General features: G+C 47.4%; 1 protein-coding gene across 24 annotated transcripts in view; it reads right to left on the bottom strand.

Annotated features, from left to right (window-relative positions):
• PTPRF (protein tyrosine phosphatase receptor type F) overlaps nt 1-23,721 on the bottom strand; it is a 395,117-nt gene that overhangs the window by 76,107 nt on the left and 295,289 nt on the right. For 13 of the 24 annotated variants that reach the window (XM_030032473.2, XM_030032481.2, XM_030032476.2 and 10 more), the window contains 3 exons: nt 18,783-18,893; nt 9,293-9,304; nt 1,795-2,064 (listed from right to left, as the gene is read on the bottom strand). In XM_030032473.2, coding sequence (XP_029888333.1) covers nt 1,795-2,064; nt 9,293-9,304; nt 18,783-18,893 — 393 coding nt within the window. The remainder of the gene's footprint in view (nt 1-1,794; nt 2,065-9,292; nt 9,305-18,782; nt 18,894-23,721) is intronic. The other 11 variants (XM_030032475.2, XM_041127820.1, XM_030032493.2 and 8 more) reach the window with 1 other exon arrangement.

Genomic DNA, 23,721 nt, shown 5'->3' with positions numbered 1-23,721 from the left:
CTGAATTGGTATGGGAGGGAATGGCATGCAACCCACAACCAACCACAACACCACTACCCATGGAGGACTCGTGGGGGGCAAACACATCCTGTCCAATATTACAGCCTGAAGGAACACACTTCCTAAAGCATCCAAGAAATTGGCAGCCTCCCTCAGGCTTTCAATTCAAGCATAGATGACACCCGTCCACCCTTTCCTTTGGAGAACTGCAAGCTTGATTCTTGCCAGGTCTTGGGTACGCAGCCTGCATGTGAGCAAGGGACAGGTCTGGTACCTTCGATGCACTTACTGCAATCAGCTCTGTCTCATCTTGCTTCTCCTGTCTGCCCTGCAAACGGCCTACTTTCCAGCAAGCACAGGAGAAGCAACACCAGGTGAAGGACTTAGGGACAGAGGCAGTAAGATATCCAGAGTGAAGGTGCAGAAAAGACAGACAGAGAAACAAGGAGGAAGGCAAATGGTTAAAGGAGCTGAGCAGACCGCTCCCTGTCCCGGGGCCTTTTGTAGTCCTGGGACGGCAGTGGGCATCACATCAGCCAAAGAGGGAGCGAGGCAGAGTCATCCCAGGTACAAAGAGGTAAATACTGGGAACCACCTGTGCAATGGTGCAGTTCCCACCTCCTCCTTCCATGTCCAAACCACCTCTCCATCATGCCCCTTTCTTCCCTACACTCTTGGTTATGTACTATAACCAAGGCAACACCTGTGCTCTGTAAGAAAATGGGGGCTGGAAAAGGTACTGAATAGCAGGTGCTGTGAGTAAAGGGAGCAGTGTGCAGCTAAGGTTAAAAGCATCCTCTGACTAGCATCAGGGAAAGAGAATTTGCTGTTAATCTCCAGGTCAGAGAGGGCTAACACTCAATTCTGTGATTTGTTCAAGCAGGGACTCGGTGCTAAAGGTGGCCATAGTGCAGGAGGAGGCCTGCAAGAACAGACAGACTCAAAAGATGACATGTCTGTGGAAATCTGAGCTACAAATCAACTGCAAGGAGAGGAGGAAAGGGATAGTGTGGATCTGCTTGGCCCCAGATGGGAAAGGCAGGACACGTACTTCAGCCTCCTGTTACGGAGCTGTCTGGGTGGGCTGCCGTGTACCCAGTGGTCAGCAATCCGCAATAACGTCCCTCTTTGGGGCAAAGCTACCTGTGAAACGGCAGCAGGAAGCATGCCTTAAGTTAAGGACAGCAACAAAGGAAAAGAGAAAAGGAAAGAGAAAGAGGCAGAGCAGTAAGGGAAAAAAGAAAAGTAACAGGGGAATATTCAACAATTTTAAAATAAACGCGTATAGGTCCTCCCTGCAGGAGGGACGATGCTCCTTCTCGTGAGGCCCACAGACACTTCACATTGCTGGGATTAACTTTCTTGTCCTGCTCTTACTGCAAGAGGGTATCTCTGTGCAAACAGCTCTCTGACTGCACACATCCACAGACCCCTGCCCCAGGACAGCTTGTGGCCTGCTGCTGTGCTGAGCTGATCCTGCTGATGCACGGAACAAGCCAGAAATTGCTGGGATGAGCACAGACTCACTGAAGTTCCCTCATGGCATAACAGGGACCCAGCCTGACACAAGCCTGTCTCTCGTCATGCCACATGTAGGGAGAGAGGAAATGACCTCCCAAAGCAAATACTATGCTCTGAGAAGGAAAAAACAAAAAGTTGTGGGTTTGGGAACATCCCTTGCAAGGTGGAAAAGTCACAGGAGACTGCAGTCAGTTGGCTGCACTCAAACACACTTTGGCAAAGGGCTACACCATTGAAACCTAAGTAGGAGCACCACAAGGAATAATTCCTTACCTTTGACAGTGATCTGGGCTGTGGCTTCGATCATGCCGAGGGAGGAGATGGCCACGCAGGTGTAGTTGGCAGACTGCATGATGTTATTCAGCTCCAGGACGTTCCTACCGACTGGCATCTCATCCTCTTTGGTCAGTTCCTCCACACCAGCCATCCACTTCACGTAGGGCATCGGAGCACCTACTGCCACGCACGTGAGGTTCACACTCCCCCCAGGCATCACCTCGTGGTTGCTTGGAGGGATAGAGAATCGAGGAGCAACACGCCGCACTGAAACAAGGAGGAGACAGCTAGTAGGGTCACAGAACCAGCAGAGAGCACTCAGTTGCATTGTGGGGGTACGTGAGGGGGGTTCAACGTTTTTGCCTGTCTATCCCTCGGGACAGATAAAATGAAGTGCAAAAGCTGTTCGCTGCTTTGCCAAATTGCACACACTTTGCTCTCTTTCCTTAGCCACTGGCATCTTATTAGAAGAACTCATTAAGGGATGGCTCAATCCATTCCCTCCAAACATAGCCTTTTGAAATCATATTACTAACATGAAACATTCCTCCATTTAAATTACATCCCTCTAATTAGAGAGAATGCACAAATGCCAGTCACACACTCTCTGTGCAGGGCCCACTGAAGCTCTGCAAAACAGAATTACCTGCTCAATTTATTAGCTCTAGAGTAAAGCAACCCGTCCCCTAAACCTCACCGGGTTTGGGCAGGAGCAGCAGAAAGGTTTCTTTCTGAATTAGCACACATGTGCTGCTAAATAAAATATAATTCCTTTCAAAATGTAACTCAGGTTCTACCTTGGTTCAGAAAAAATAGTCACCAGAACTGCATGACATTGTCAGGGCCTGAACAGATCACCTTGCTGGGCAGGAGAGAACTAATCCTGACAGATGTGAGATCATATCCATTTTGACAGAAGAGAGCTGGGCTGACAGAACCCTCCCCACCTTTGTGGCAGCACTTTGGGAGATGTATTCCTCCTTATTTCATTGCACAGCTTCTCTTCGTATCAATCCCTTGCTGGGTATTTCATCCAAGACTTATTTGTAAGCAACTCTCAGCTACAATAAAGCTCTAAAGCTGCCTGCCATATGCATTCCCGTCAGGAAAATGACACTGAGAAATGAGGCCCCTTCTTCAGGGTTAGTGTTATGGGCCTATTTAAGCAAGGGTAGAGAAACAACTGTGCTCGGTAAATCTTTGTCTCCTCTGGGCAAGCTCATTTTAGTCTGTAGTTAAAAAGGGAAACTGCTCGAACGTGTCTTGCCCAGCAGCCCTGCTCTCCTCTAGCCTCCTCCACCAGAAAGGCAGCCCCAGAGCATCAGCTGGGTTCACGACTGACCGGCTCCCGAGGAGCCTTTCCCGGCCAATTACGCTCCTCCATCAGTGCATCGGGCTGGCGGAGCAGCAAACAGCCACAGCACTCGGGACAGGTGGAAATCGGGCAGGAGCCCAAGCGGTGCCAGTTCACAATGCGCCGCAGGCATGACTGGCCCCACGGGCGCTGGGGGGCCGGGGGGACACGGCTCTGCTGGGCTGGCTCCTGCTACCACAGCATCTCCGCAGACGGTAAAGCTGCTGACAGCCTGGTGAGCTGCAGAGGTGTCAGCTCCGCTTGCCAAGCTGACTCTCCCCAAATGAAATTTCACTAGTGCTCTCTTTGATGATTCATCCCCAAACCAACAGGCTTGCAGAAATAGACTGAACGCGGAAGCCCCCACACTAGCATGTACAACAGAGCTAAGACTTCGTGATAAATTAGACAATACTGTCAACATCGTGTGTGTACTACACATCGTCTCGGTGACAAAACAGGGCTCATTAGCTCCTTACCAGCCAGGGGAAGGATAACTTGCTTTGCTTTTTTTTTTTTGAATGTCTAAATCCAAAGTCTTGCTGGTTGTTTCTTTTAATCAATTATTAAATCTCAAATCAATAGCTACATGAGCGATCGCCAGTGAGGCGTTACCTGACTGACGGGGCAGCGCTCCCCAAACGAGACAGAACTGAAAGTGTACTCAAGTGCTACGCAGTCATGAGAATACGGAGTTAACCTGATGGACATGGCAATGGTTTAACATGATGGCGTGTATTTCCAACCAAAGCATCCCAGCACCATTCGTTAAGAGTCAGGTTTCGTTTTCCAACGAACATGGCATCAAATTATTCCAGGTAGAAGCTGTTCAAATTCTGTCCCCATCCAAGGACCAAACCCACCCACCCACACTGTATTAAAATAAAAAAGAGCAAACTTCGAGGATAAAGCCATAGGTTTGCACAGAGCACTCACGCACATGCACCAGGCAAACAGGCCGGCAGGCACCGGAGGCCACTACAGAGTCAGAAAGCAAGCAGTGTGAGGGCAGGGACAGGGAGAGGGAAGGTGCACAGGAACTCACGTACAGGGACACGGGAAGACAAGAGGTCATGCAGGAAGGCCAGAGCCCAGCATGCACAAACAGATTTTGAGCCCCAGCCCTGTGAGACCAGAGGCAGCACAGCCCGCTGCAGACTCCCCTGCACCCCACGCTGTGCCCCCCGTGTCAAGCACTGCTTTCAGGGTGCTCCTGGGGCCATGCCAAGCCCCATCAGTGCCATGTCGCCCTTGATGTGTCCTGCAGAGGCAGCGCCTGTGGGCGCTGCAGCCGTCTCTCCCTGGGGAAGTCAGCAGCCGACTGCAGGCTGCTCCCCTGTGGACAGCACAGGGGAGATGCACTTCGACGGGGCTGGGGGCTCACTCAGCAGGGTGAAGGGAAGGGCTGAGCCCCTTTGGAAGCGGCTCTCCCCTGTCCTACCCACAGGGGAGCAGCAGAGGTGGTTAGTGTGTTTGTGTGCCTAGAAAAGGGATGAATGGCAAGGAAAACTCTCCTGCAGATCAAACCGTACTAGAGGGTGGGCAGGCTGCAGCATCATCGACCTCGACACAGGCCATGCCTCCTGCACGCTGCAGCCTGCGGCATGCCAGGAAGCTGTGCGGGGCCTCAGCTCTCAAGCCTGGCAACAGACGAGCAGTTCAACAGGCCTCTGCGGTATATTTTTGCAACCCTGAACGGCTGAACCGGCCGCCCCTCGTTAGCACACCAGCAGAGCTGCTAAGATGGGCTCGTTGCTCCGTACCAGAGAGCAGCGGTGCCCAAGGCACCACAGCTGCTAAAAATGGATGCCATGGGTAGGGGTCAGCTCTCAACATGGGAGGCGGGAGGGGGTCAGGACGAAGCCTTTGGTGAGAGATCTGGCCCAGACAATACTCTGGCAGGAGCATGTGCAATGGAAGGGACGGGCTCCATCAGCCTTTCATCCTCTTGGGGGATAATTGGCAGCTTCTTGTCCCAGTCAGCACGGAAGGAGAAGGGGAGATGCTGTCAGTTAGCATTAGCGAGAGCTGGCAGAGCTCTCACAGCAGCTTGCAGAGCACCGTCAACACATTCCTCAGGCTCAAGCCAGCGATTTAAGTCGCTTGCTTTTCTAGCTTAAGAGTCTGGTAATAATTTAAATCAGTATAACTCCTCAAAAAGCAGCATTCTTAGAATTTCTGTCCAATTTACAAGTCAAATCACATGGCCTAGCACAGCTCATGATGCTACCTTAAGTGCTCCAGAAAATTTTGTTGTTCTTCATTTATTGCAGCAATGAAATTTCCCTTTTTATTACAATTTTCTTGACAAGAATTTGCAATTTTTTTTTTTAATCTTCTTTTTGGATAAAGATCAGAGAAGGTGGTTTGGAGGTTTTGCAAGAACAGCACAGGGAAAATTGCTGTGAATATTAAAATGATTTCAATGGACAATAGTGTAATTCAGAGGTTTAGTTAAACCAGCAGACTGTCAAAAATGAGATTCATTGTCATTCATCCCAAGAATAGGCATTGTAAGGGCTCTGTGCTGCTCCACTACTCAGCATGCCTCCCCGTAGAGAGCATTCCCTGAGAAGTCAAGTGAAACCCTGGAGTGGTGAGCAGTGCAGCGCAACCTGAGCCCGTGCCCTGGATCCCACAGGACAGGGAGAAAGGACAGCGTGGAGACTGGTTCCCCACCCACTGCGGGGACCGTGGGGAGGAAGGAGGGGAGCAGGCAACACAACAGCCACAACGGTTGAGATTGAGAAACGTTAATAATTCAGCATGCATTAACATGCACATTCCTTGGCTTGAGAGCAAAGAGCATGAATCGATTGCCCAGCTCCTTTCGCCACAGGAGTGGCTGTTTCCTAACGTCTCAGGTTCCCTCTGAGGGTGACGTTACCCCCTTGGAGAACCAGGGACCCTCCCTCCCTGCTGCTGTCTGCAAGAGTTGTAGGCTCTGAGCTCTGGGCATGAGTGCTCAGGGCTCACAGGCTGGTGCTTTCAGCCCCTCTTGCGTGATGAGACACTGCTGGCACACAGCGAGGCTCTGCTGGAAACACACAACAGTACCAGGAAGACTGCCCATGATTCCAAAACCGTGCGGTGCTGCTAGGGAAGGGGAACCCAAATTGTTTTTCCCTGCTGGCTACTTTGGCCACAGTACAGCTGAGCAAACTACAATGCTAACACCTCTCCCTCCAGCTTGCAGAGATGCAGGGACCTCTACTTGCCTGCTCTTGCTTCTGGGTTTCCTTCCCACCATGCCTACCTGGGGTCTGCCTAACTGGGCTTCATCTTCCCCCTCCCTGGCACCCCTGTTGCAGGCTCGCTGCGTGTTGCCCCATGGCAGTGGAGAGCTGTGCCCATGCTCTGCCCACTTCTCTGCTCCTCTCTGAGGCAATCCCAGCTGCTCTGGTCCTGCACCACCGCCCTGACATCCTCTGCCCTTTGCTCTTCCTCTGCACGGAAGAACACCAGTCTGAAGTCCCGTTCGCTCTGAAGGAGGACCAGCACTGCCTGGGCTGTGCTGCTCCTCCCCAGGCCCCAGCACAGCAAACGCAGGTTCGGAGGGCTGTGCTCTATGTAACCTCCCGACTGGGATGAGTAGTAGAGAGCGATGCAGGGGCACGTCTTTGAGAAGGTGAGGCTGCCCAATTTCATTACTCCAGCCAGGCAAGCTGGAGGATCCTTTGTGCACGGGGTGTGCTCTTGCCCTCGCCACACTGCTACCCTGCCCAAAACTCCCGCCTTCCTCAGGAACCACCTCCTCAGAGTCGGGAAGGAGTGAATTTAGGAGATAGCCTCAAACATGATCATCGGTCTGCATGGTTTACTCATCTGTAGACACCTTTCATCTCTCCCTAGTGCTATCATTTTAAGGAAGGACTTCAAATGGAAAGGCAGTTGCTGGAGTCTCACAATCTATTGACAGAATCAACAGCAGGAGAGGAAAAATTGGAACCAGAAAAAATGCATTTACAGTCTAATCTTGTGCTCAAACAATGCTGTACTATTTATGCTCCCAATGCATCCTTGAGTGCTGACATTTTATAGACAATTTCCAAAACAGGGCCTTGCCATTTTTGGATTATATTTCAGCTATAACTTTTAGGTCTAATTATTTGCGCTGACAACCACATATAAAAGAGGATATATCATTACAGTGGTGCAGCACTGGAGACACATCAGCATTCAGCATACTGACATACTAATAGCAAAGTAAGGGAGAGCAAGATTGTGGAGCTATGCAATTTGCATTCACTCTCTGAAATTTCTCTGATGAAAATAACACAACATTAAGGAGGGGAATAAGAGAAAAGATCCACTGTATCAAGATAAAATAACTCGTTAATAAATAACCTTGTAGCAGTCACAGAGCAATAATTAAATGCATGGGTGAGCAGTACACACTTTTAAGTAAAGCTGGAAAAATGTAAGATGTAATTATCAGTGCCAAACAAATTATAAGCACGGCAAATCCCAATGGAATATTTAGAAACTAATTTCTGGCTTCACATTAAATATTTGTGTACGTGGGTATTTTTGGTGGGGTGGGAAGGAGGGGTCGACACAAAGAATGAGAAATTATCCGCTCCTGCTGGCTTATATCCATTCTCGGCTACCTCCCCTCAGCTAAACCATGCGGCTAAAACGTTTAAGTGCCCTGTCAAAGGTTTATTCTCCAGAGGTGCCTGAGCCATCACAGCGGTGCTCCAAATTCACTGAAATCTAGGAGGCTTTGGGCCTCGGCTTTAATTTCTTCTCTTTTCTTCCTTCTTCTCATTTTTCATCATTGTCCTGGGCTCAAGTAATTTTATCCTCTACGAAATCTATTTTTAGAGGGTAAACAACAAGGGCCCCGTGCCTCAGTACAATCTAAATGAGAGCACGTTCCAGGGAGAGAAATGGCAGCGAAGTCAGTGTACTGGAACAACTGCTATGACAACTTGTTAAAACTTGTTCCAGTGATGATTGTAAGATCAACTCATGCAGCTGCCTGATGGCATGTGTGAGAGGAGCCAGGGTCTCTTCTCCGTGCCACCTGGGAGCAGCGCCGGGCTGGAGAGCTGCTGCGAGCATCCCTCTCCTCCAGTGCATGTGGAGGGATGGACCCGCACGGTACCTGCTCAGTGAAGGAGTCATCTCTGGAAACTAGCTCAGGACTTTGGCCAAAACCACCAGCTTTCCTCAGCATGAAATTATGAGTGCCCCAAGCTAGATTTAATTTAAAAGCTGGAATCACCTTTCACTATTGTCCTTTATTCACCTCTGGCTCTCTGAGGGCAGCAGGACAGAGCAGTGCAAAGTACAAATCAGGTTTTGCCGAGTGGCTACGGGCTCCTGTGCACATCGCCACGGGACTCCCTGAGCCATCCTAGGTAAGGCTGGGGCCACTGCCAGAGCTCTCCTGCCAGCAAGAGAAAGACCCAGCCCCAGGGAAGAAAGGAGAGGCAGACCTGCTCATGCAAAGGGCCCTTGTCCAAGCACGGAGAACTGGCCACCCCCAGAGTGGGGACTGCCGAGGAGCAGGGAAGCTGCCTCAGCGCAAGGGCCTTGCATCTCTCAGCCAGCTGCCCCTGCTGCCCTGTGGCAAGGGAGGGCAGCATGCTGAGTTCTTCTCCAGCTGAGATCAAAAGTAAGCTTTTCGCCTCTAGAGAAAGTTAAAACTTTTAAAGCTACAGGAGAAACTGAGGAACCCGCTCTCCCTAAATACTCAAGAGGAGACTGGAGATCATTCTGATCTCTGCTTCCAAAGACCGCTCTTGATCTCTGGCCAGAAAGCAGCAGCAGTTTAGAGGTATTACACTGGCACCTAGCACAGGTAATGGGTTAGAGAAGGACCCCACATACAGTAGCATGCACTTCTTCCCACCCTACCTTTGAACAAAACCACCCTGGCTGGTATTTGCATGCAAAATATATTCTGTGCATTTTAAATGTCAGGCAACAAAGGCATGCAAGCAAAGTATCAATGCCATCACCAGAGTCACAGCAAACAGTAAGCAGATTTCATCAGGCACACTGTGGCCGTGCCTGGAAGGGAGCCAGTCTGTAGGGCCCCCTCCCCTTTTGGGGATGGCTCTCCTCTCCCTACTGGAAAAGTCCCATCTGACGTGGTGTACTGTAGATGGATAAGAAGTGAAAAGGACCAACCTTCTCGCTGATCTGAGAGATGAAAGTTTGTTTTGTTTGATGGCAGAGTGCGATGAAGATGAGGAGGGAATAAAAAAAGACAAGGAAAAACACAGAGAGTAAAAACAGGCCAAGCTTCATCTGTCCGCACACCACTGAAACGACAAGACAAGACTACAGAGGTCAGCCATGACTTCCCACCGTGCACACACACCACTCCATGTCGTGGACAAGAGTGCGCCGCACTCGCACCGCTCTGGCCTGGAGCAGGGCTGGCCCCTCCGCCTCCCTGACCCGCTCACCACTCGTTGAGGCAGGGCGGAGGGGACTGCACGTCCCACACATACTCACATGGAGGGTGCTTCGGGGGCGGCCCCGCACTGGGCCAGATGCTGGATGCACAGACACGTTTACATGCGCAAAACACTCACGCACACGCACAGAGCAAGGGACTCCAGCCATCACACAGACTGACGTGCTCCCACACACCCACTCCAGCTATAAAGATGATGGCAAAGGCACTTTAAATCCATTGACCACACACTGGGAAGAGCATATATGTAGATCCCAATTTTATCACGTATGAAAGAAATGTTCCAAGTGGTGAATGAAAAATCTTCTACCATGAAGAGCTGTTCTCCCTCTCCAAACAAAGAGCTAAATGCAGCAGAGAGGTATTAGGCAAGCGACAGACAGGCGCAGTCTCAGCTGGGCTCAGTTTCGGGAGAGCCTTATTGGTACACTGTGCTGCGAGTGAGAGACAGACAAAAAATCAGAAGGACAAAAACACCCAGAGAATTGAGCAGGTCCCAGTTTTTTTCCTGCGGGAGAGACAGTAGAAGGTTAGTTGCATTTTCCTTATAGACAAAGGAGATCTTATTTCTCTAGCAGGAGTGACCTCACTCCAGCTACAGATCTGTGGTGTATCAGCTGTAATCGAACCCTCGCTGAGAGAATACAGAAGTGGATTTGATAGTTAAAGACTGCTTATGAGTCACATTTTTGATGGGGGGAAGGAGAAGGTGGATGGAGGAATTTGCTTTCCAGCAGAAACACTGCAAATTAGAGAACAGTATGTGGCATTATACAGTACAACAGTACAGTCAGCCATTTCCAGTGATTAGAGGACAGGATTTTAACCAACACTGACATGGTACAGACCAGGCAACAAACTGCCAATAACAGCTACAACAGTGACCTACGAAGTGTAATGGAGCTTGCAGGAGAACAGCAAAACAGTTGTTTACATTTCTTCAACTGAACTGATACCAGGGGACCAAACCAGCCAACTCGGAGCTTAACTGGCCCATAAGCAAGGGCCACATCCAGTGAGGATCCCACCTGGACATCCTCAAAACAAACAGTCCTAGCTTAAGGTCCAGGTTTCCTCTAGCCTGCTTCAGACAGGGGATTTACCTCTTGGTCCACAAAACTTTAACATAAGGCTCATTCAATCCTGTGAGACCCTGTGATGGGAGGGAACCTCTTTATTGCTGCTCCCAAGCCACCACTTTACTTCCTAATCTAATGGAGCGTATCACATCTGCACGGCCTCAGCAGACAGCGAAGGGCTTCTGCCTTCTGCTCAGCTCTTCCCAACAGGGAGGATTTGTTTCCTGCCCTTGCCCAGGAAGGACAGTGCGTCTGGCAAACCAGGTGTACCACGAACAGCTGCATTTCTGGCAAGCAGCACTAACATCGCAATAGGGCAACACAAACTCCAAGCGCTGCAAGCGTGGACCAACCCGCTGCACCCGTTCGGACTGTGCGACTGAACGGCAAGAGGCTGGTGAAGGGTGATGCTGAGGGATGATGGGGGATGATGCTGAAACAGCTACGGGATGGGGGATGATGCTGAAACAGCTACGGGAACACTCATCCCTGCTGCAGAAGCACAGCAGCTGCAGAGCCTCCCCCTGCCCTTGGGAAGGGCTGACGGACCCCAGCCATACCAAGGGGTCTCGCTGTGGTGCCACTTGGCCTGTCTGGGGGCAAGGTGAGGGGTGCTGCTGCAGCTGGGGGACAGCCAGGAGCTTTGTTTTGGGGAGCCTGGCAGGGATTGCACTGCATCAGTGTGCATGGACAGGAGTAGGCTCCAGCAGTGGCTTTCCCTACGTGTTGACACTTCAGATTACAGTTGGAAAGGTGAGGAAACACATGTGAAACATGGTAATTCAAACAGATTACTTTCTGGTCTGTCGAACAGGAACAAGTTTGGGGCCTGCTATTTGTCACTAATTGCTGGATCATCTCTTAATCTCTTATTATATTAGTGGTTTATGGGGAATAAAACCCAGTAGCAGGCTATTTTGGAACAGCTGTAAGGCAAGACCGAACACCTGGGCAGAAAGTTCTCTCTCCTTTCCCTTTAGTTAATGCTTAAACAGTTGCTGCTTTACCCGAGATAAACCTGATAAATGTAAATTGAAAGTTTCATCTCCTTACAGATCCCATTCACATGCTGCCTTATCTCCGGTTCTCTATCCATGTCACTCCTAAGCTAAGAAGCATGTTTTATCAACAGTTTTCTGCTTTTTTACAAAACAAATGACTCTGAGCAGTGACAGTAAATGACATCTGCCCCCCCCCCCCCATGTAGGGATAGAAGATTTAAAGCTAGTGTTACCCAGAGTATCTATCCCTTGTGTAGAATACCATGGCTCAATAGGCATGCTACAGTGTTCCCACGAACCTGAGCTGCCTGGCAGCTAACTTGAGCATGCCAGTCTACGTGCATATCAAGTCACAGCAGTAACATCAAGTCACACCAGAGAATAGCAAACTCCAGAAGGTAAAAATGGGGCTCCTTTTGAGATCCAACTTGAAACACCAAAGAAGCAAGAGCGAGGCCGTATCAGGGATGTGTCTGCCAGTCCTGACTGTCAGATGGGTTCAGTGCTCTGTAAGCAGAAATTCCCATGCCAACTGAATTTGGCTTTTACCCTGCCGCAGACATGCTTGTCTGCTGCTTGCAGCAGCAGCAATACTCTAACCACAGCAGCTTGTTGCAGAAAGAATGAATTTGGGCTCATGGGTCTGCTTTTGTGTATTCTTGGGCATTAGCTCCCTGAAACAAGGCAGGGGGCTGTGGCCAGGATATGAATGCACAGGTCTAAGAGTTTAGATCACTAGCTCAAACAAAGGAACACATTTCTAAAGCTTTTCAGAGTGGGAAGCTAATACTTTCCTGAAAGCAACAAAAAAGTTCATTATCCCAATTGGCTCTGCAATTCTGCTGGGAACTGCCAGCATCTGTCCTGTGCTGAAAACCCTCTGGTGCTATGCAAGGCATTAATATAAAGGCAAACCCAGACACTTTGGAATCGAAAAGACAGAGAGGTTAACAAAAACCCAGAGGGGGATGAACCTGTTCCTGCTTATCTCCAAACGCACGTCTTGTGTCTCAAGGACTCCACATAAATCAAATTTTATCCTTTACAGCTTTTAGAGGTATAGAGGAAAAAAAGGACAGATTGTCTTTTTTACGCCAGATTACATGAGAATAAGACAACCTCCCATTATATGCAATGAACAATGTTCTCATGCCACAGTGATGAGTATATTCCATCCTAGAGAGACAGACAGGATGCTCAGGGCGCCCAACCATCCTTTCCCATTCATAGTGCACACACATGCATGCATGAATTCAATTAAGAGCAGAAAATCTCAGAGCACCAGAGATGGATTTCCTAACCCTTTGTGTAAGTGGATGTGGAAGGGGAGGGAATGGACATTTAGTCGGCACAGATACGCAGGCCTAATTGTTCCACAGATGTCTATGCAGGTCATGTGGGAAGGAGGGGGAAATAGGTTTCCGAGTCCATTTCTGTGTTGCATTATCATGCACTGAGCCACCAGCCACTCTCCTTCTATTTTCCATACAGGTAATTTTACAAATAATCAGACTTGAGCCTTGCGTTGCAGTTTTAACCGTCAAAGGACTTTGCAAGGAATAAAACTGTTAAGCTTATTTAGTTGAGTTCTATAAAGCACATGGAAATCTTTAGACGAAATGTGCTAGCAGAAGGACAAAGAACTATTATTTATTAAACCGTGACCATTATAATCATTACAGCATAGCAAAATGCTCATAGAAACACTGATGGTGAACACACTTCACCCCAGGAGAAAATACGACAAAAATATTCCTAGTAATACATGGGGAAGAGAAAACTTGGCAGAAGCCTCTATGTGCCTCTCCGGCTCTGAAGCCAGCCAGCTCCAGTACAAGGATACACACAGTCACAGCTGAGCAGCAAACGTCTGCTGGTGCTGAGTGCTGTGCAGCTCTGGCCATGCCGTTGGCTGTGCTCACCCTGAGCCTGCTTACAACTAGCCAAGATGCATCTGCCCGAACTACAGCTGCTCTAACTTTGGCTATAGCAGTAGCTTCAGCATGGAGCAGCACCCAGGGGCAGAGGAGATGAAGTTAAAAATACTGAAATCCCATAAAGAGGAGTGCACTTTCTTCATGAAAGGGTCACTGCTCTTTGTTGCATTGCTGTACTGCAGCATTATCTTGAGGTCAAGACTTCACAGAGTGTACACAGGGAGATCGTGGCCCTTCAGACCCGTAGCCCTCCTCAGCCATGTACCAACTGCTGAGGGGTAGTTACTCTGTGGCCTCTATCGCAGCCTGTTTTTGCTGCTTCTGATGGTCCAGGGCAGACATCTGTCCAAAGCAGCAGTCTGGGTCATCTGGTCTGATTCAACTGCCCATTCGTGTTTCCTGTCATCCAGGCATCTCCCCCACAAGTCTCTGCTTGTCTGTGATCACTGCCAGGCCCTCAAGCACCGGCAGTGCCCCTCTCTGGTCAAGTAATGTCACCACCATCAACCCTGACGAGAGGCAGGTTTAACAGAGCACATTGCCAGAAGTGTGCATGTAGCTGGGTTGTAAACAAACGTATTCCCCATTATTTAGCCATTTTTCAGACATCCCCAGTTTTGGTCGCTGACTGTTTGACCACTGTCCTCAGTTTTAACTCTTCTCCTGGCAACAGCCTCAAGCTTTGACTGCTGTTGCTATTTTAGCTGTTTTAATATTACATAAGCACAGAATGTCCTTTTCAAATGCTTCAAGTCTTGTTGCTCCAGGCCCATGTCAGTCATTCAGAATTATTATTATTTACACAAGGTCCCCACTGCAGTAAGCATCATATAGCCGCAAGTAGCCATTTCAGTAAGCTCCCTCCATGTCTGAGCCTAACCTGCCGCCTAGTCCCCAAGTGTAAAACCCTGCGGAGGCCAGAGAATCGCTGCCAGGGACAGAGCCGCAATCCTGATTTCATTTTGGGTGATGGCTCCTTAGTGAAACTTGGCAAATAAAACTTCAGACTCCAAGCAAGTTTCCCTGCTGCCAAATGAAATACTAGCCTGGCCTTTCGAAAAGCAGATCAAGAAAGCAGGGATTTTTGCAGTAATACCATTTCTATTTACTGCAGTCTGATTTACTAGTTTGTGATTTGGGGACAGAGGAGACGATTCAGTTTTAAATGGTCTTTTTTTAAAAGCAGCTATGTAACTCCTTCTCTACAGTATGTGTAGCATTTTGGGCCAGGGAACTCACTGCACTCGCCCCACTGGACCATACCTTGAAGGCCTGAAAAGCAGCACTGAAGAAGTGAAAACTGGGCAGCAGATTTCTCATTTCATGGGGAAGTATGCAGCCAATGCTCCAATAAGTACTATTCTAATAGCATCTGCATTGCTCACTGCTGTAAGCAGCACCAGGGAACATACCTAGTGAACTCCGCAGTGTATTAATAAGGATATTCTTATACACAGTCCTCCTGCTCATCTGCTTCACTGAAGTAGGAATAAAATAATGCCACATGTAGAGAAACAGAAGGGCAGAAAAAACCTTTCATACAGGGAAAAAGTACCAGTGCCTCTATTGAGGGGAGCACCGCACAGGCCACCACCTTCACAGGCATTTCATAGGACAAGTCTTTTGGCTGAAAATCCTCCTCTTTGTGCAGATGTCCCTGAAGCTGTAGGCAAATGAAGAGTGAAATGTGTTCATAAAAAACCAACAGCATAGGTGAATCAGTGCAATTACCTATACTCCCAGTGAGCATGACAAAATGACACCGCCTTTTTATTTCCCCCCCACACTAGGTCCAATCTGCCTTCTACTCTTAAATCAATTTCTCATATGTCTTGGATCAACTTCTTGCATTTTTGCTGCTAAATTAAGACAGTAAGCTCTCTGGATTAGAAGAATTGCATCTTCCATACATTTCTATTCCCCTCCCTTCTCCCTGCAGCACCATAAAGTCCCAAATCTAATCATTGCTACGATGTACTGTGGTACATGTAACCATGGACCACAAATGGATTAGTGTTCCTTCATGGTGGTAATGACAACATCCAGACCAGCACCAGCAAGCATTGTGCTGAAGGGGCAGGATAGGAATATGCCACCTGTGTCCCCTTCGAAGTCCCTGCTATGCCCCAGATAGCCACCTTGCCCTGACATGCTCTCCGCTCTTGCTTTCACTCTGTTCTTGCTCCTCTGATGGTCTGGATGTTTTCTGCAACCCTCCATGCATTGGAGGGCTGAAGACTAGCAGTGGGAGGCAGTCAGCTCCCAGCCCCGGTCCCCAGCCCCATCCCGGCTCTGCAGCAGCAGACAGACCAACCTGTCAGTCCAGAAGCAGAAGGCTTATGAGAGTTGCTTTCCAGCACACTTAGTAAGGTGAAAACAACAGCTTCAAGGAAAATGCATCCATTTTCCTTTACAAATCCCTGGTGTGGAAATGTTTTAACTTTTAATGAAGTCCATCTGTGCAGAAGTACTGGCTCTAAAGGATTCACAGAGACAAGACACCGGTGTAGCCTGCTCCTTCCGCCTCCTGTTCTTTCATTGATATAGGAAGCCCTGAGCAGTGCCTGGATACTCCCTCTCAGCACCCAGTATCTTCCTTTGTTAGCATGAAAAGTATGATAAAGATGCTAATGAGCCTGTGCTTTCTAACACAGCACACTCACAAAGGACTACCTGGGAGGCTAGGAAAGGGGAGGACATGATCAAAAACATAAACCCCAAGAGTCAAGACACTAACATTTGAACTATTAAAAAAACAATAGGCTGTAAATGAGAGCAGGCACAAGCAGTCCTGAGAACTACACAGGGTGGAAATTAGTACTGCTGCTCAGTACTCAGACATGCTTTCCGAGAAAGTGGCCAGCTTCTTAGGTATTCACTGCAATGAGGTCAATCATTATGAAACCACCATGCAGTGGCAGTGCAGCTGACACACTTAATTTCCACTACAATTTCCACTGTAATTTCCACTGTAATTTAGCATTAATTAATGTCTTCTCTAGTAAAGATGCAGGCACTTTCTGAAGACCCTACTGGAAGTCACTGATCCGTCTAATGACAACACTGTAGGACTGTCACAAGAAGAAAAAACAGGGATTCTTTTATTCTGCGTCCCAGACCTGAGAAAGTAAGATATTTTCATTTTTTTCCTTGCTTGTTAAAGAATTAAAGTATTGTTCTTGGTTTGACTAACTTTTTGAAGTCATTAACTAACATGGTAACAATATGATATTTTTTGGTAGAACATTTGCTATTAGAAACTGTAAGCACAAATACCATCTAGGACCTAGTATGCACAGTGAGTTTCATCTGATAGTAATTTATGGGGTATCCTGTCTTAAATATACAGCAGGGCTTTATCAGGATCACACAGGTTGGAGACTGACATTGTAAAGATTATGTGCAATAAAGAGGCTTGTTCCAAAAATTTATGTGTAAGAAAATGACAGTTAACAGCAAAGCATATGTCTAAAAACATGCTTTCTTCGGTGAAAGTCAGGATCCTCTCACATGTGCAGACCATCCACGGCCCATGCCTAGCCCAAACAGGACAGACGAATCTTGCTGAGCAGCAAGCCAAGTGTAAAATTCAGTACACTCCTCAGTCCTACAGGATTCACTTGCTAAATAAAGAGCGTTCATTAGTAAGAAATTGGAAAGTTGTTAAGAGGAGGTTTTTCTACCTCTTGAACCTCCTGTACCTTTTTTCAGGCACACCTCTATAGAAAACAGAACATTGAGAGCCTGAGCATGTCACAGGAAGCAAAAACATCCCAAATACTGCAGCAAAATGGCTGGGTATCCACACAAACCTATGCAACAACAGCCAATCTGGTAACTAGGATCCTTTCCTTCAGAGTGCAAAGTGACAATGTGGGATGACTTTCAGTACAGCTTGCCTGAAAAATGAACTTGCAAGAATACAGGGAGTTTAAAATCATCCATAATTACATTGTGAGAGTGAAATGAGTGATTCCACTGCATAGATATAGCTTCATCTTCTGAATATGCTTAATTGGGTACTTCAGTCTTCCAAAGACTCTTATAATCCAAATTACGCTGCAAAATAAAAAAGCAGTCCCCCAGAATAAGCAAAGAAAACAATGCCAGAAGCCACCCCTAGAAGCAAACACACAGAATGTGAAGACTTAATCATTCTCATGGCCTCTTTCCATACTAACCAATGCATATACAGCTTTAAGATTGTATTTTCTTTCTTCAAAACAGAGGAAGGAAGAAATGAAGATGAGATTTTATTATTAGACAGTTGATTTACTATGTGGAAATAAAATCCGTTTCTAACTTCCTAACAAACAATGGATTGCACCAGCACAGGAATCTTCTTTCTCTTCCTGGGAAAATCCATACTACATTTCCCAGGGGTTCCTGACCAGTGGTTCTGGTTACACAGAGTTTCATATAAAGCAGCACATTTTTTTCTTGCCGAAATTAACAGAAAGTAAAGGGAATTTAGCCCTTGCTTCTCTCCAAGCTAACTCAAACACCTTTAATGTAGAGAAAGAAAACTGGCAGGAGACTGTTGTAATGTAAAACCTAGTTATTCTGGTATGTTGAAAACACTTTTAAATCGGCAACGTAGCATAACCATTAGAAAAATTACTTTACATGAATTGTGGCTAATTTCCAGCAGGTTCCCAGTGTGAGCCATTAATACCCAGAGGCTCAATCATCAATGCATGTAAGATGGATTAGGACAACTCCAAAAAGCTGTTCAGTTTTTAAAGACACACATTCCAAAGCAGAGGCCTAAATATCGGTTCACCTATAGCTGAGCACCTCTGGCTCATCAGAGCACGACCAGTTTTACACTACTCCTCCAAAGGTTAGTTTATACTAAGAGGATTAAGCTCCCCTTGATCCCAACTATGACACAAAGTTAGGGAGTTCAAGGAGAAAGGAATTCCAATTCTGCCCATATTTCAGCATTTTACATAACAGCATATAAACAGCAAAAACAAATTTCCAGAAATGTGACTCAAACCCAACATGGATCAAAGATATGCTTGAACTTAACTTGCTGTTTTTTGAGCAAAAGGCCACATCACACAATCCACGAAGTGTGATCAGGGCTCTAAGACAGGGAACATACTCCGTCACTGAAAGCCATGGAGCCTTTTGGGCAGGAGAAGAGTGACCTCCTTGCGTGGAAGCTGCTCTTACCTCGAACGTAAAGGTTAGCTGGGGCAGAGTAGCGGGTTCCTGCGCTGTTGGTTGCAACACATTCGTATTTGCCTTGGTCTGACTCCTCACTGTTCTCTATTTGCAGAGCTCCTGTACACAAACAAAACGACACAGACAATTCAGGTTATGGCAAATCTGGTAATGAACAGCCAGCCTCAGAAAAGGAAGGCCATGCCCCACGCTTTTAGAGTATCTTCCTGGATAAATATATCATGATGTTCCCTACCCACAGGGTACCAGCATGCAGACAAAAGGTACCCAGTCTGCTGTTAGAAGCTTGTGAAATTGATTATTTTTATTTTTTTAACGTACAGGGAACCAGTTACTGATGTATTTCCAACCACCCCAACCTCTTATATTCATTGCTTCAATAAAGTAAAAAAACCATACACATACACACATGTTAATTACAGCTTCGTATGGGACTCCTGTCTAACAAGCCTTTAATCAAAACAGCCAAACACAAAGCACACTAACTGTAGCTGTTTGTTTCTTATCTGATGCACACAAAACCTAGCAAACACTCAACAAATAGCGACCTTCCTGCAGAAACTGGCAGAGTCCCATCTCTCCCACCTCACCACCCCTCCTTCCAACAGACATCCCCTTTTGAGAAAACACTTCGACTTTTGTCAGCTTTCTCCGCGTCAGTGATCTCCTTGTTCTTTCAGATTTCATTATACGTGATATAAAAAGATTAGAAACTTGGTCTGAGACATCAAAGATGTACACCAATGCAATACACCCATTTTGCTGCACGGCGCTCGCGTGTAAGCCACTCTCCCTTTGTCCCAGCAGTGCCTGCTTCTCCAGCTTTGGGTCAGGAACAGTTGCTTAGCGCAGACTGCAGGTTCCTCAGGACATGATGTGATCCCATCCCCAAAGTGCCAGATGCATGAGGGGCACATCTAAATAATTGCAATAATTGTCAGAGCACACAGAGCAGCAATTTACACGGGGAACCTGTAGAGTACCCATGATGCGGAAGTGAGTGTTGGTCTAAGGTGATTTTCTCTCATCTGCTCAGCCTATTTCACTGGTGTCCAGCACCGCTCAGCCTAGGAGGCTGGTCTTTCATCCAACTTCTTGCCTAGCACAGATGACTGCAAACTGGTCACATGTAAACTCCCCTAACCGAGCCCCATACGCAGACTAAAAGATGGAGATGCAGAGGAAGAAAGAAGCAGGTTGCATATGACAGCAAGCTGGCACTGCAGGAGCCAACGGCTGTTGGCCAGACACTGAAGTGGCTGGTGCTCAGCCTGCTTCTCCCAGGCAACATGGGAATAATTTTTAAAGTGCCTCCAAGTGCTCAGATTCCACTGGTTAGGATTGCCTGTAAGAAGGGAACTCTGCTCACAAACCATATACTGAACTAAAAGAAAACATTAACCCCTTTGCTTGTAAGGATTTGAACTCATTTCTGCCTGCCACGGTTCAAAACGACCACTGAGAGCGGCACTGAGAATAGCTGGTGAAATTGCCTTCTCCCTTCTCGCTGGTTCAAGCTGCAGAGGTCAAACTCAGTTTTTCATATCATCAGAACAGAAGAAAAACTAATGTGAATCAACCACTGCCACCTACATTATTTAGAAGGATAAATTGAGACTGTAGCATAAGTCTATATGTCATCGGGAAAAATGAACTTCCCTGGGTTCTGCCATATAATAAAAATGATGTACAGAGCCCTCCCTATTGTTGCATTAGTGCTGGAAATGAGGCTTCAGCTAGACAGAGAAAGCTTGTTTGCAGAAGTCTTTCCACCTACTAACAAAAGGACCTGCCAGCTTTCTCTAGCCACGGCACTCTCTGGACACCCACAGGCCAAAGCCTACAGAGCACTGCTGCTTAATTCAGGGAGAATGTTGAATTTCTACATGCTGCCTGGGAAAAACATCTTCAAGCAGACAGCAGCATGACAGGCAGTGGAGCAGGACGAAGCTTCCCAGCATTGACAAGACACAGAGAATCAGAGAATCTAGAAAAGGAAAAGACCTATTAGGTTATCTTGTGCATCCCTGGGGGCCAGGGCAGGATTGCTCCTTGTTGTAAATGTACTTGCGTTCTGTCCAATCCCATTTTAAATGTGCCGAGTGATAGGTCTTTCACCACTTCCTCAAGGAATTGATGCCACAGCCTGGTTGTGCTCTCTGTCAGGAAGATTTCCCTGGAACTCACCATATATTATCCCCTTCTTAATTTCCACTCATTACTCTTTGGGCACACATGTGCTGCAGAGTTCATCCTGAGTGCTTGCAACAAGCTTGGCTGGAAAAAGTGTTTGCTGTAAAACGCACCCAAATTTAAAAACAAACAAACAAACAAAAAAGAGTGCATGTCATCACCCCAAGGAAGACCCTGTCTCTGATTTAGCCTGTAGCCCTCATCAGCTGCCTGGGCTGAAAGCAGAGCGAGCTTCAGGTGACAGACAGTGGTGTCTCCCTAGAAAAAGTAAGATCCCTAGATAATTCTGCCATGAACACATACCTTTTTATATTCCCCTTTTAGCCATTTAATACATATCACTGGTATTTATACCCTTTATACTTGTGATCACCATGCCTCTTAAACGTTGGGTAGTCAAACTATTCTTTATCTCTAGGGGCTCCAACATCAGTGCTGGAGAGAGAAGAGGAAAACTTAAGAGGATGAAGAAAATGAAGGCAGAGGGGAGTTTCAGATTACATGCTGCTGTTGCCTGTCAGCTCTGCAGCCAATGCGGACCAATTTCTAGAATCATACTATAAACATGTAATGTGTCAACAACTGCCTACAAACTCCTCAGGGACATTGGGCAAGGGATTCTGGTTTTGTCTGGGCTGGCACGACTATTCAAACTATGGTGCATCAGGAGCAAGTGAGAACCCAGAAGGCAGAAGGAAGTTAACGAAAACCTCTCAACTGAACCAGAAAAAAACCAGTTACTGCAATAAATCATCATTAGACAAACATACAGATCCCGCAGTATAGCTGACAGATAGCAGAAAGTGGAAGGATCATGGTAAACAGATGACAGTCAGCAGGACTATAGGGGTTTCCTTGAAGGACAGCCTACAACTAAGTGATGGTTACAGAAAAGTGTAGGATATCTCAGGGTACAGAGATTTATGAATAAAGTTAAGAAGCTCAGACATTGCTGGGATCAGAAAGTTGGAGACATAAATGCATCTGAGCCTTGGGAAAAACTAAGTGTAAAATGCTCCAGGCTCTAGTTCAGTCATCCCAGAGAAAGGCAACAGGTTCATCTCTTAGAGGGTTCAAGTCCAGGCTGGACAGGACACAAGGAGCTACAGGAAAGGAAGAACTGAGTCCTGAGTAGCTCCTTTCCTTGAAGTTCATGGAAGCTGCATCCAAAGACCTTCAAAAGCACAGTGAATTCTTTGCTTTGACAAGTGCAAAGGATCTGATTTCTATTCCTAGCCCTGTCAACATCTCATCTTATAATCTCCTGTGTCTCTGCAAACCAGGGCTAGAAAGGCTGATTTATTCATTATTTTGGGATTTATGTTGTACAAGTTGCTGAGTGAGGTCTTGTTCACACAGGATGTTACTGCAGACTTTTCATATGGACTCCTCCAGTGCTCCTATGCCAGGTGCCTTGTTCTCGTTTGCATGGCTGAGTCTTGATCTGCAATGAGGTAGCACAGCTTCAGTGGATGCATGAGGACCATCTACCATCAGGACGTGCGTACGTGTAGAGAGAAGAGCAATAAACAGCTTGTTTGGGAGCTCATGGGTTCTCTGCAGCGGTACATGCGCATCAGAGTGAAACCTCTCCCTGCTGAGCACCACTCAACCTCCGCTGCCTCCTAAGCACCCTGAACCACAGCGGGGCTCCAGCAGAAGAGGGGCAGCCATTCCTCACCACGCTGCAATGTCATGTCAATCTCGCTTGCGGCTCAGATCTGTTCCCGATAACACATCTCAGTTTATCAAAGAGCTGACAGCTCCTGAGAAAAACCCCTGGCTGCTCTCCAGTGCCAGGGAGAATAGTGACAAGGCAGAGCTTTCTGGGGCTGAGGGCAGGAGCCAGCCCTGCTGACTGACAAGCATCCCTTATAGGCTCCTTACTCTGTGCTGGTATCTCCTAGCCAGTCCCTTCCCTCCTCTCCTAGCTTTTTCTTTTGCTCTTTAAACTCGGGCACAGACAGCAGCCCCGTTAGCAGCTCTCCAAGATACTTATCTATTCAAATATACTTGTGCTCAGGCAGAATCATTAGTTGCAGTGACAGTGGTTAAAAGAAGCATTTAAAAAGTGCACTGCACAGAGAGAGCATGGGGAAGGCAGATCCTGATAAGGGCTGCTTCTTGGCAGCACTGGGTACTGTTGTGCCATGGAGAGCTTGTCACCGTCCCCTCTAGGTGACAAACCAAATATAAAAAGCTCCAAGCTGCCATACAAATTGATCTCTGAAATCCTGCTCTGTAGCTCATTGGGTGCTTGTGCTCTCTTCTACCAGAGAGCACTGCACAGAGCTAAACACAGCAGCTCTTGGTGCGACACACTTCTGTATCTATTCAGGTCGGAGCTCCATCCCCAGCAGCAGGAGCAGCTCCATTTCTCTAGCAGGGCATTCACAGCCTCAGCCCCCCTGGCTCAGAGCAGGGGGACTGACCTTTTGCCCTGGTTATAAAATTAGACATGGAATGAAAAGCTCCCGTAAGTACCCGAGAGTCAGAAGAACCAGGCTGCAGTTGCAGCACTCGTCTAAGGAAAGGACTTGCAACGCAGATGTTAATGAACCTGACCAGGGCCCTTCCTCTCAGGGAAGAGGTAAATTTTGCCCACCCTGCATGCTAGAGTACGTGGCTACCCCAAACCCCTCCCTTCTCCTTCCCCCTGCCTTCCACCAGCTTCCTTCACAGAAACACTGCCTGACTTTTTTTCCTGAAGCAGTATTCTTGGCCACTCCTTCAG

Source organism: Aquila chrysaetos, chromosome 12 (genome assembly GCF_900496995.4).
Source record: "Aquila chrysaetos chrysaetos chromosome 12, bAquChr1.4, whole genome shotgun sequence".
Taxonomy (NCBI): Eukaryota; Metazoa; Chordata; class Aves; order Accipitriformes; family Accipitridae; genus Aquila; species Aquila chrysaetos.
This window is presented reverse-complemented; position numbering and strand designations above follow the sequence as displayed.